Source organism: Lissotriton helveticus, chromosome 2_1, assembly GCF_964261635.1.
Source record: "Lissotriton helveticus chromosome 2_1, aLisHel1.1, whole genome shotgun sequence".
NCBI classification, from domain to species: Eukaryota; Metazoa; Chordata; class Amphibia; order Caudata; family Salamandridae; genus Lissotriton; species Lissotriton helveticus.
This window is the reverse complement of record NC_136059.1, coordinates 1,733,876,339-1,733,891,002: the sequence shown is the minus strand read 5'-3', so window position 1 is coordinate 1,733,891,002 and position 14,664 is coordinate 1,733,876,339. Positions and strand designations below refer to the sequence as shown.

The following is a 14,664-nucleotide window of genomic DNA, read 5'->3' as shown; positions in this document are numbered from 1 at the left end:
TCGGGCTGTCTGCCTTTCCCTCAGCATCACCTGAAACACAGAGGTTGCAACTGTATTAGTGATTGACCAGGTATTACATGTGCAGCAACACCAGGGTTGTATTTACTGCACTTTGCATCAGCAGATGAGGATCATGTGATCATGTTAGGGTACCACCACAAATGGCCGCTCACACCATAGCACTGAGGTGTTACACGGAGATCTACATGATACTAGCAAACTCACCAGCTCCAGCCCCAACTCTCTGTCCCTTTGCGTTCCCTCCTGGTGTATCCTGCTGCACCTGTCTCATCATAGTTGTAGTAGAAATACCTGTAGAGGGTAGAAACAACATTCTCAACGATCTGCCTCACCAAATGACAGACCTGCATATGTGTCACTCCTGGTCTGTATTTCACTTTGTAATCAACAACTGTTGATTCCATGGAGAAGGGGATCTCGATCTCTGTAATGGCTTCGAAATCTAAGCTGTTGACACTCCTCATGCCCGATTTACCTGTGGGACAGGTGCGCGACGGTTTCACAGCTGCAGCCAGGATGTCATGCAACCCCCGGGATGGTGTCCGTTGCAGTTGTCTCATCCTGTCAGCACCTGTAATGAGAAATACATGTCCATATTATAGTACAACTGATTTTGGCTATGAGATCAAATTAAATTCTCATTAGCCATTTGTGGATAATCAAGGACGATGTGCAGCATGTGTAGGCCATTGACTTAACATGTGGGCACCTGCTCACAAGCAGCATTTGCTAGCTTACAGCCATGCAGCACTGACATCAATAAGATGACACATCAACTGACAAACTTGTATGAGAAGGTTACTGATTTCACCCTTACCATTGTGACAGACTTTTTCCATGGGTGTAATGTTGTCTGTTGACAAGTCAGAAAGGAGTTCATGTGTGAGATTTGCAGTTGTCAGGGGCCTGATGTTGCCCATTTGTGCTTCCCTACCCATGAGGTCACACAGCTCATTTTTGAATGAGCAAACACAGATTACTAATGTCCATCCTTTGAGTGTTCTCCGTTCCCATGCTCCATTTCCAACATCATGGTACTACTTACATGACAACAGATGGTGTCTTGTGCAGCAGACATCCAAACCTCATATTTCATACACTCACCTATACATTTGAATATGGTAGAAGGGAGGCAAGCAGAAGACAACATTTGGTTTAGATCACACATTGCAGATGAGGTGAGTAGCTTTGAATCTTCCCACCTGCAGAGGATTATCCTGTTGCCCTTCAGCCAAATCATTTAGCAGGTGTAACTGCATGAAGATTCACCTTAGCAGCCCCTACACCCATCTCACAGGTACACAACTGGCACCAGTGTGTGCCTCAGCCATACCAATTTCATGTTGATTTGACCATGTTAATTTTGCTAGGGATTTAGCATATCATTGAATAGCAAGCCTGTTGTGTTGTGGACGTTTCTTATGACACATTGTGCTATTGTATGTCCATTGTGTACACACTTGGCATACATTTTGTGTCAGCATCTCATTTGCCACCAGGGTCTGATTGGCCATGTGTTCAAATGCCCTATGTGAGCATATTGTGATGCAGGATAACAAAGTTGTACAACACATACGGTGGAGGTGAAAGGCACAATTGATAAGCATTCAGCAAGCATGACTTACCGTGGCCCTGCACCGGAGCTGTAGGTGGTCCCTGGACAGATGTCAAGTCCAACCTAGTAGCAGAAGTCCGTGGGCGTCTGGGGTTCTGGGAGGACAACATTGTACCTACAATGATAAGTTTGTTTAGCAACTTTACATTCCTGCTGCCACATGTGATGCATTCAATTTCTGGCACAGGACGGGCACAAGCAGTCATGTTCACCACCATTGCAGAAGTGTGTCATACATTATGACATTATGTAATGAGTGATCCCACATATAACTTAGATTGGGCCCACTACCTTGATGCTACCTATGTCACAAAGACATGCCTACGAATCCATAGGTAAAGTCCACTATCGTGTTTTGTTGATGTCCGGAAATTATCCATCCAATGTACGCAGTACATGATCAGCTGTGTGGACTGTGCTGAATGAAGTATGTATGACAGATTAGAAGTTGGACAGTGTATGCATTGTCAATACTACAGAGACTGGTATCTCACTGTTTGGTCTTCATTTCCATATCGGTGCAAATGCTATTTCTTGATAAGGTCTACATACACTATTACTATATGGTGTGTACACCCTTTTGACTTGTTGTGGCCCTCGATTACAGGATTGCTTTCCCCGTTCTGGGTTTGTTGGTGTAATACATGTTGGGTACCACATTTACAAAGGTATGATGAGCCTAGACATTTTATGATTTGTCTTTCGCTGTTCACAAATGTCATATGTTAAAGGTGAATGTCCATTGACAACTCCAATTGTAATGCAGCAAATGTAGCATAAATGGTTGACTCACATAGCTGGGCACTATTTGTCCCTCTGTCGTCTTCTGACGATATATGCATTTTGACCATCTCCTGTCCACTTTGACTTACCAGTTTGTGTGGTTGACATGCCTTCCTCGGTACGTTGCCCATTCCTCCTATGCGATGCGGTGACCTCTGCTACTGCAGTTGTCTGTGATCTGGCTGGATGTGTCAATGGGTGAGAAGAGAGAAAAGTTGACAGATGGGAAATGTGCTTGTGTAACGTTTCGGGGATTTGCCCATATCTTCTGTGTGATAACAGTACTGTGCGGAACTGCTGCAGATGGGGCAGGTAGGAGCAGTGGTGTGTTGGGGATGTAATGGCGTGCCAGAGTGGAAATTGGACTACAGGATATGTGTTGGACATATTTACATCAGAGGATACTCTCACCATCTGCTTTGTGATTTAGGCTGGCACAGGGTGAAGTACTTTTTGGATATTTTGTGGCAGGTTTACGACCCCCTAGAAAAATGATTTACACTGTTGTTGCATCACTTCTGTGACACGACAGTGGTTTACAACAGAAAACACATTTAGGATTATTTGCAACGTGACGCTACTAGGGTGAATCGTCATGTTGAGGCCCTGCGCAACGTCAGCTTGGAGGTAGGCAGGGTGTACACTCCTTTGGGATATGCCGCGTCCAAGTGAGTCAGTGTAATCTACGTGATTTCACAGTATCACTTATCAGAGGCCACTGCGACGCAACCTTACGCCTGCTTGAAGCAGACGTAAGGAGTGGCACAGCACGTTAGGTATGGGCAGTGCATGGACATTGTTGGAGTTGCAACGCTCTTGTGACACAACTTCAGCAAAGCCCCCCTAGACACCATCAGATTCAACACACATCTCTTTATCCCTGCACCACAGTGCACCACCATATGTACACGACACATCCGTGTTTGCGCAAGGCTTGAATTGCATGTCACATTGGTACTGGCGCTTCCCTGCTAATGTTTGTCTTTAGCTAATTTATTTATTTAACGTAATTTTAAATTTCCATTTGTCATTGCACATTTTCAGTCAATATGTACAGTTATTGAATTAGCTGGGTTGTGTATGTATGGCATCAGTACTGTGCACATGTTTTTAATAGGGTGGTGGGTATTAGCCTTTTCTGATACAAAGTTTTCTGGGACTTGTGGTGCTACGTAGTGGGTGACACATGAGTCTCTGACTAACCATATATATTTATGCATTTTGGACAATTACCATGATCACTATGACAGTGTAACACAGACAATCTCTTCATGCACTTTTTCTTTTCATTCCAATTACCTGGTACCATGTAGCGGACGTCACTAACAGGCAGCCCATGGACCAAGTGGGGGTGTATAGTGGTTAGTATATCCTCCTCCAGTGGGGTGAGCTGGATGCGGGGTCCAGGGCATGCAGCAGGGAGGACTCTCCTCAGTTCTATCCTGGAGTACTTTTCCTTTACTCTCTGCTTTTCGTCCTGCCACTTTTTTTTTATGTCCTGTACAGTTCGCCTCTCCACCCCCAGGGCTGAGACAGCAGTGGCTATCTGCTGCCATAGTTCTTGCTTCTGGGCACCACTGGTACAATATGGTGGTAGCCCATATAGGCGCTTGTGGTGCCTTACTATGTATTCCACGAGCATGGTGGTCTCCTCTGCTGTGAAATTTCTTTTTCTGCGCATCTCCATGGTCTCTGGCACTGGAAGCTTTGTCGTAACAGTCTCTCTGTGGCCAAACCTGTTCCTTCACTGTGTGCTGCTTTTATGTATGTTGTGGTACTGGTCAATTAATTGGCTTTAGCTGGAGTGTGGTGGGGGATGGTAGGCAGTGGCAGCATACACCATGACAAAATGGAGCTGTTGGCTGGGATTGGCTGCTGTGTGTCAGCTGATCCATGTTGGGGGATGGGTGGACCTTGGCCAGGTGTTTCCCCTTGGCTAACATGCCCAACGGCCCAAAATCGTAATTTACGGCCCGTAATCGTAAAATATGGCCCGTAATAGTAAAATATGCCCCGTAATCGTAACATACGCCCGTAATCGTAAATTACGGCACGGTGGCGTAAATTACGATTACGGCCCATAAATTACTCCCCGGCGGCGGACGTAAAGTTAGTAGTCTTAAGTCAAATCTGTGAATACCGAAAGTAGTACGTTTATTCTGTGAATACCGAAAGTACTAAGTTTATTCTGTGAATTCCGAAAGTAGTAAGTGCATTCTGTGAATACCAAATTGTAGTAAGTGCATTCTGTGAATACCAAATTGTAGTAAGTTTAGGATTTTGTTTCAAGTTCATTCTGTGAATTGGGCCCTTTGTGACATGGTGCAATATAATATTTTGAAACAAAGCAAAAAGAAGAATTTGGCCCTTTGGATATGTGAAGAACTGAAAAAGATTAAAGGACAAATTACAACCCTTCAATACAGATGCTTCAAGTACAAGAACCCATCAAGACAAAATGCACCTACAGACACCATAGAATGTTCACATCATACATTAAGAGGGCCACAAAAATACACTACTCAAGCAGGTTGGACAATGCCAAATGGCTAGCCAAAGATCTCCATAAAATTCAGAATTCACAATCCAGGGAGCTGTCATATATTCACCCCTACTTTCACGAGACATCTGCAATAAACTAGCACACCCATTATCTAAACAAAGCAAACACACTGGAGGTGTATCTAAAAACTAAAATAAACAACTGCCTCCCAAGAAATCACAACCTCAGAATTTGATGACGAACTAACAGTTAGCAGCTCAGAATGCTGCTGATGTGACGCATGGCGTCCCACATTTTCAAAAAGATCCTTTAGTCAACTTTGGCATCAATCCCAGTCAGAAATATTATCAATACCTCCTTCAAAAACAAGGTAATTCCCAGAGGTATTAAGGAAGAAGTCCACTACCTAAGAGTAACAATTTGGACCCTCATGACCACAACTATCTCCATTGTACCTTTCCTTCGCCCATTGATGGAGGGAGCAACATTTTGCTGGACCTCAGTATTAATACAAGAAAACAGACTACTCTCAGGCTGGCAGACATGATTCCACCTAGAAAAAGGGAGTGAATCTCCCCTATTCACAATATATGATGGCCTAAAAGACATAGTTGACAAACATGGTGGGGCTGCATTACTACTCCTGGACCTTTGCACAGGTTTTTGCAGAATGCACCATGACTTCTTATGCTGGAAAAAGTCAGTATAGATGACATCACTCTCAACACAATTGTCTCTTACCTAAACAACAGATCCTACCAGAATAACATGTTCCTTTTCTTTTCAAATCCATTCTGCATAAAAAACAGGAGATACACAAGGATCTACCACATGAACTCTACTTTTTAACCTATAATAAAACCAGTACTAAATCTTATTAAGTTTCCAACTCATCTGCTGCAATTATGCACAGTATACAAAAATAATTATCAAAATGGATAACACTAAGGATACCGGAACATCAAATTGTAACACCTGCCTCATACCCATTGATCAATAGTTGATGTGGGATCAGCTCCAGCTAAATTCTTCAAAAGCGGAAATAGTGACCTGTGGTGAATGGAAACAAACTATGACCCTATACTTTTCAGGCCAAACAAACGGGAATCCCCTCTCCAGAAATTGCTCTAAACTTGACAGATCTTTTAATGTTTTTTGCCTCCATAATTTCCACAAATACTCAGGTCCATAGACTATCTCAGTCAATTTTTTACACAATAAAAATACTTACATGCATCTTATCACATTTTGAATTTCCTCAGAAGATAAAAGCAAAAAAATTATTCATCCTGTTCAAACTTGACTATGCTAACAGATTAGTTACCACAGCATTCCACTCTTAACTGTCAGAAGGCTATGAAGAATGTAAAGCTGAGTAGAATGTCTATTTCTAAATGAAAATATACGAAGCCACATCAGTGCATTCATGTAGGCTCCACACTTTCTCCAAATAAATAGAACATCCCCTTTCAAACTACTGTGCATCACCCACAAAGTGATAAATGGTAAAGGACAAAACATTAATTAAAAAAAAAATACTAAATACTCATAACCCAGGATGTTATGCTCCAGACTGGAACTGTCCTTAAAAATCCTGCCTATCAGAAGAAAACCATTGGTGACACTAATTTCTCTGTTTAAGGCGTAAAACTGGTGTTCCCTGCTTCTAAAGATCAGAGCCACTGAGAATCACTTAGAATTCAGAAGGATGGTTCAGATCTGATTAATAAACAATGAAGGTGGGAGGGTGCACAGCTTTTGATAGATTAGTTCAGGAAAGAAACTACAAAGTTCTGGGTGCTCCCCAAAGGGTGGTGTTGTCCGTCTAAACACCAGTAGATATCAATAAAGTTGTGTTTGCAGAACACTGCAAGTACATCCCCACTTGAGGCACTCCGTTATGGGTCACAAAAAATGTGATTCAATGTTCGATTACGAATATCATTTATTAGGTTCAATCAATTTTTCTCATGTTATTCCTTCTAGAATTTTTAAGCTGATATTGACAACATATCAGAAGACAACGTTAACGTATGAACTTTAAGCTCCAATGCATTTCGGGCATGGGTGCCCTTGGTCACGGAGAGCTGAGGAGGAAGAAAACAAAAACGGATGTGAGGGACTCGATGGTGTGGACGGGTGGGGGAATATACGAGTGCTATGGGTGCATGGGTTCGGTTGACTAAATAATAAAGTGCTCGATACTAATGTGAGGGTAAAGGGTATGTGAGATAAAAGTTACCGCCAGTGAAGATTAAGCCACGAAAAAGTTAAACACAAGTTACCGGTTACTTGATATAATACCGAACTCTTACTTCATAGTTACTCGTAGCGCGCAACGACGCTGGCTGTAGGTGGTCCGCTCGCTGTCTCGATTGTTAGTGCAAACAACTGTTACTTATGTTAACTAAATGAAAAGTGATGATGGACTCATGCAAGGAAAATGCGTCGGCCATCTTGGAGTAACTCGTGGACTAAAGTAAAGTATGGCAAAAAACGGGTGCACATGGGGTTGGGAACGGGGTGCATGCGGAATGAATGTAGTACAAGGAAACAGTAAAACAGTTAAACAGTACATCATGGATAATTTAAAGGTAACAACTATATTCAGTGCGGTCATTAAGCCCATAAGGCTTCAATGTTTGTAGTAAATAAATCCATTCAAGTTCTCTCTTTAACAATGTTTTGGTATTGTCAATGCCTTCTTTCTTGGATATGATCTCCAAGATTATGAACTTCAATTGGGCGATGGAGTGGCGTGCTTCAGCGAAATGCATAGCGACATTGGATTTTTCCGTTCTCAATCTGATGTTTGACTTATGCTCATTAAGTCGAGTTTTTATTTTCCGTTCAGTTTTGCCAACGTATAGTTTGCCACATGGGCATTTCAGTGCATAAATTAAGTTAGACGAGTCACAGGTGGCATCAACTTGAAGTTTGATGTTGTGTCCTTTCATGGGATGTTGGATTTTATTGCCTTTGATCACATTGTTGCAATGATTGCAATTCAAACAAGGTTGGGTACCACGATGGTGTTTAGGTGTATCTGTAGGTCTAGCCAAAATCTCTTTAATATTTCTGCTCCTGGTGTGAGCAAATATGGGTGGTTTGTCGAAGATGCCCTGAAAATCAGGTTCATTCTGTAGTATGGGCCAATGCTTCCATATGATCTTTTTGTACGCAGCACTTGCAGTGGAAAATTTGGAGACTAGCACCATGCGTTGTTCTGTACTCTTTTGAGTCTTGACCAGGCTGTCTGACCTGGTGATGTTGGCCACACGGGATTGTGCTTGTTGTAAAATATTGTCAGGGTAACCTCGTTCGCGGAACCTGTCCTGCATTTCACTAATGCGTTTATCAACAATGCTGTCATCGGATACAATGCGCTTGACGCGCAACATTTGGGAAAAAGGAAGATGTTTCTTCAAGGAGCCTTGGTGGAAACTGGCAAAGTGAAGAGAATTATTGCGATCGGTATTCTTCCTATGTAGATCCGTTGCTAATCCTTCAGGGGTGTTTTTAATGAGTACATCCAGAAAAACAATGTCAGTTTCACTGATTTGCCATGTTAGATTGATACGAGGATCTTTACCATTTACTTCCGTGAGTAGATTATGAAGGGATTCCTTGGTGTCAGACCATAGAAAGAATAGGTCATCAATGTTTGGCTAGACCTACAGATACACCTAAACACCATCGTGGTACCCAACCTTGTTTGAATTGCAATCATTGCAACAATGTGATCAAAGGCAATAAAATCCAACATCCCATGAAAGGACACAACATCAAACTTCAAGTTGATGCCACCTGTGACTCGTCTAACTTAATTTATGCACTGAAATGCCCATGTGGCAAACTATACGTTGGCAAAACTGAACGGAAAATAAAAACTCGACTTAATGAGCATAAGTCAAACATCAGATTGAGAACGGAAAAATCCAATGTCGCTATGCATTTCGCTGAAGCACGCCACTCCATCGCCCAATTGAAGTTCATAATCTTGGAGATCATATCCAAGAAAGAAGGCATTGACAATACCAAAACATTGTTAAAGAGAGAACTTGAATGGATTTATTTACTACAAACATTGAAGCCTTATGGGCTTAATGACCGCACTGAATATAGTTGTTACCTTTAAATTATCCATGATGTACTGTTTAACTGTTTTACTGTTTCCTTGTACTACATTCATTCCGCATGCACCCCGTTCCCAACCCCATGTGCACCCGTTTTTTGCCATACTTTACTTTAGTCCACGAGTTACTCCAAGATGGCCGACGCATTTTCCTTGCATGAGTCCATCATCACTTTTCATTTAGTTAACATAAGTAACAGTTGTTTGCACTAACAATCGAGACAGCGAGCGGACCACCGACAGCCAGCGTCGTTGCGCGCTACGAGTAACTATGAAGTAAGAGTTCGGTATTATATCAAGTAACCGGTAACTTGTGTTTAACTTTTTCGTGGCTTAATCTTCACTGGCGGTAACTTTTATCTCACATACCCTTTACCCTCACATTAGTATCGAGCACTTTATTATTTAGTCAACCGAACCCATGCACCCATAGCACTCGTATATTCCCCCACCCGTCCACACCATCGAGTCCCTCACATCCGTTTTTGTTTTCTTCCTCCTCAGCTCTCCGTGACCAAGGGCACCCATGCCCGAAATGCATTGGAGCTTAAAGTTCATACGTTAACGTTGTCTTCTGATATGTTGTCAATATCAGCTTAAAAATTCTAGAAGGAATAACATGAGAAAAATTGATTGAACCTAATAAATGATATTCGTAATCGAACATTGAATCACATTTTTTGTGACCCATAACGGAGTGCCTCAAGTGGGGATGTACTTGCAGTGTTCTGCAAACACAACTTTATTGATATTCAGATCTGATTAATCCCAATGTGACCCAACAAAGAATCCACATGAGCTCACTAGATCAAGGAAGACCTAAGTCAGCAGCACCCTTTACAAACAAAATCCAAATTCAGAGTGAACCACATCCCCATATAAACTAACCACCTATGCATCAGTCACAAACAAATACATAACAGAATGATCAATGCAAATCCCAAGGTTTGTCCATTCCTCACATTCTTACCAGACAAACAATGACCTGTTATCCAGACATACAATCAATCAGGACTATAGTGCAGCTAATCGCCCAATAGGGTATCTAGGCGCTTACAGGTCCCGGAGGCTTATTAGAACAGCCAGGTCTTGAGGACCATTTGGAATTCCAGAAGTGAGGTGATGGCCGGAGGAGCACGGGAGGCTGTTCCAGGTCTCTGCTGAGTTGTGGTAGAAGGACCATCCTCCACTTCTGCTTCAGTAGTTGAGGGGAGTATGGGCAAGTGAAAGGGAGGCAGAGCATAGTCTCCCGAACGGATGGTGGACGTTCAGATTGTGGTTAATATATGCAGGTCCTTGGTTGTGTAGATCCTTGTGTGTAGGTCAGCAGCTTGAATTGACATCTCTTCTGTATGGGGAGCCAGTGGAGGTTCCTGAGGTGGGGTGTGATGTGGGTTCATCGGGGAAGGCAGAGGATGAGTCTGGCTGCAGCGTTTGGTATGGTCTGAAGTCTCCGTATGAGGTGTGCGGCGAGTACTACGTAAAGGGCATTGCTGTAGTCCAGTCAGCTGGTGATGTGTGCTTGTGTCACGGTGCATCTCGCGCGGAGGGGTAGCCACTTGAAGATCCTACGTAGCACGCGCAGAGTGAAGAAGCAGGCGGATGAGATGGAATTGATCTGTAATTTCATGGTGAGCTTGTTGTCAGTGATGATTCTGAGGTTTCTGGTGTGGTTGCAGGGAGTGGGTGTGGGTCCTAGGTCTGATGGCCACCAGGAGTCGTTCCATGTGTTGCTGCTGTCACCAAAGATTAGTACTTCTGCTTGTCTGTGTTCAGCTGCAGGCATGCCACACAACTCAGTACCTCATGTTAAAAAACTAGTACAATGTAAAAAAAAATCAATCATGTTTAATATATATAATATGAACATACTTTTTTAAGACCATCAACAGCCAAACGAAAAAACCACATGTGCAACAACAAATATCTACTGTCCATAGGTAACCAACTTTAAACCAATTTTTCTTCTCCTTAGGCTTCCCCAGATTGCATACTTTCTCATTATTCCTTAAAGACCCTGCATGACAACTAACCATCTCTAGCTAGGGATTCGTCTCTTCTACATTTCTTTTTGAATGATGCTCTCCTTATACTCCATCCCCTGCCTTCCTTAGTGCCTCTGAGTGTACCCTGCTCTATGACATGCCTGCCTTTCTCTGTGTTATACTTCAGTAAATTAACTATACTCCCCCTTACAAATCATTTCCTGCAAAAGGCAACCTTTGTAGCCTGTTTACTCAAGCCACTCTCATACATCACACATTCTCCTGTGTAGCCTCCCACTACAATCTCAAAATGTCTAACCCCCTGTACTCTATGTATTCATCCCATGTTTTCCACTTGCCTGAGCTCCTTCTTATAATCACACATACCTCCTGTGGAATTAATCAGGGTCGGATTGGTAACATGGGCACTCAGGAAATGGCCGATGGGTCGGTAGCCGAGTTCTAGCTGTGGGCTGCGTTTTGGGGCAGCCTGGGGCTGTCTGTGCTGTTAGGATGCTACCAGCAGCCCAGTGGATGCCTGAGTGGCCTTTCTAGAGGCAGATGGGCAGAGGTGTCACTCCCTTTTTCTTGCTGTGCCAGCCCATTAATGTATACTGATTGAGTGGGGGCGAGGGGCCTGAGCAAACGTGGTCTCACTTGCATTCATGTGTGGCTCAACAGTGTGAACTAATCTGTGCTTTTTTTTTAATCTAAGTGAAGTTAATAAAACATTTCCCCCACCCCCTTTCTTATCATAAAACTTCGCTGAAGCAGTGTTTTGCGAAAAGGCAATACGCAAATGTGGCCCACTTTTTTTTGGTGTGCCCGGGTCGATTTTTTATCCCAATGCAACCCTGGAATTAATCCACCATTAGAAACTAAAGGAATAGCTTCAAATAGTTTCCTCGGAGCACAAGGCTAACCCAATAACCAACAAATTAACTACTAATTACCACTGGGTTGACCACAAACCGTATGTTTTAGAATAGCTCGTGAGGGTGTAATAAGCGCTACATAAATGCAATTAGGATGTAATAATAGTTAAGCAAATATATATATATTTTTTTTATTCAAATCTTTTTTATTGAAGATTGGAGAAATTAGTTAAGCATTAGCATTAGTAAGGATTAGTTAAGCAAATATGAATTTCCCTAGGTATACTGCTCTTCTTGGAACACAACAGCCCATTGACAAAATGTCTCAGTGGAACCGTGGTTTAGCTTTCGTGTGCTGCCATCTCCTGTCAGCAAATGGAACTGCACCCGTTCATTAATGGGACGAGTGCTACTGTTTCACTGGCTCGCCCGCAATATGTACACCCAAAAAGTATTGATGAAGTACATTTAGTAAGGAAGAATGACAACAATCAAACTCTGGACATTCACCGGAAGAAGTGAGGGGATGTGGCTTAACAGCTAGAGCGACCGACTTTGAAGCTAGGGAACCAGGCTCAAGTCTCGCGGGAGACTCAAACATCCTGTGATTCTCGGCAAATCACTTAGGGGCAGATTTATAATAACTGGCGCATCCCTGCATATCAGCAGGGATGCATCAGTTATTGTGCACCACTGCTCCGCCACTATGGATGTGGCGCATTTACAATGCGGCGCACCATGGGGCAAAAACGGCACAGATGCGTGACACCTTCGGGTCGAGCTGGCGCTATATAAAACTGCAAAAAAGAAAAGGCGAGAGGTCTACAGCCAGCAAATAGCTCAAAGACTTACCTCCTCATCAGAGACCGTTGTAATTAATGTTTGACCCTCATGCTCGTCCTCTTCATTATCTTCAACTACTTCATTCTCCTCGTCGCCCTTCTGCTCTTTCTGCTCGCCTTCAAATTCTAGAAAATATCGATTCACACTAGGGATCAGTCAGTCTGCTACTGCAGATACTTTTGTATGTCGGTGGACAAAGAGCTGTACTAACAAAGAGAACATGCTGCCGCAAAAAACATACAATGATGCCACAATCACTTACCACTCAGCTCTCTCTCACCAGCCTGTTGTGAATTTTGTGAGTTTTCTCTAATTAGCCCAATTGAAATTGGATCTTGTAGGTTAGGGTAACAGCGCAATTTGAAGACTGGTATAAGAATTAAACTAACATTGGCAAAGACAATACATTTGGCTATTGTATAGTGCATATATATACTCAGTCAGTGATATTCATGCAATATGCACGTAGGGCAACAGACCTGCAGATAGGCATGCACTCGGATCAGCAGGCCTACAGCTATTCATATACATAGACAGGCCTGCAGGAACTTATAGAGGGAAACCATCAGGCATACAATTATCTCAGGGACACATAGATAGACACACACACACACTTTTTCCCCCATACAACACACTTGCAGTCAGGTATCACCTTAATTTCTCTGGTAATTACACATGGCTTGCTTAGGAAGTGGTATTGGAAAAATTCTCAGAGTGAGGGTGTTGTGCATCGGCATCATTGCTAACCATCGTTTACAACGCGGTGTTTACACCGCACGACCTTTACCACGCTGCCATTACAACACAAGTCGTTTCTACGACTTGTGCTGGATGGCTCTGTTGTTTAAGGAATATTGTAATTTTATATTCCAACACCTTCCCTACTGTTACCTGGACTGGTGTTGGAATATAAAATTATAAAAATCCACAATCCGCGCCCTCCAACGCAAGTCGTTGTAACAACTTGCGTTGTAAAATCCACGATGTAGAGTACCGCGATCAAAATGATTGCGTTGTACTATCATGCATCCGCATCATTTGACTGAAGTCACGGGGGCTGTAGAGCATTATCACTTAAAAAGAGCGCATTCTCCATGGGAATGACATCTTAGTGCAACCAAACAACCAAGCATAATAGCCATAAATGGCCACTGGGCTGTGAAATCAGATGGGATTTGGAAAGGGCGCGGTCTTCAGCCACTGACCAACTTACCACCAAGGTTTGTTTTAATGACAAATCTGGAGAAGCATTGGGCTTCAACAAGCATTGGCACTGCGCAACGAGCCTTCCATCCTCACCAGTTATCGGTCCCTATATCTATTGTATATATTTATGTCATACAAGTGAAAATAAATGTGGCCAAATGCCACATTATCTAGAGCAAATGCACTAACAATTACACAAGCATTCACACATTGATGACTAAAATGCATATATACAACTCCTAAAACTCACTGAATTATTAACTGAAAACACAGTACTGTAAAGATGGCAAACTGCCAACTTTATGCTATCTTGCCAAACTCGGGCTAAGCTTTATAGAACTGGGAGGGGAGATTGGGTCCTGCGGGACAGCATTCATGCATCAGGCCAGAGGGGGCTGGGGCCCCTTTGTGTCAAAAGTAACCTAAGGAAAGGGGACTCATACTACCCTCATCCCCCCACTCCCACCCTCCAGGGAGATTACATGGATAGAGTTGTGTCGACCGCTGGGGAAGTTTTAGAAAATCAGGTGGAGCAATGCGATGCAATCATTTTCCCATCCTTCTGGCTTTAATTGGTTATTTCACCAGCCCTGTGGGGCCAATTGGGACAATGTTGGTGGTGGTGGGGGGGGGGGGGGGGGGTCTTCCACAGCTAGCAACCTGAACACCCTCCCTGCCACACTCCAGGACCAACCGCC

At 43.1% G+C, this 14,664-nt stretch overlaps 1 protein-coding gene across 1 annotated transcript in view; it reads right to left on the bottom strand.

Moving 5' to 3' along the window:
- CLGN (calmegin) overlaps window positions 1–14,664 on the bottom strand; it is a 379,504-nt gene that overhangs the window by 61,356 nt on the left and 303,484 nt on the right. Inside the window, exon 13 of the mRNA XM_078677626.1 lies at window positions 12,770–12,876. Coding sequence (XP_078533752.1) covers window positions 12,770–12,876 — 107 coding nt within the window. The remainder of the gene's footprint in view (window positions 1–12,769; window positions 12,877–14,664) is intronic.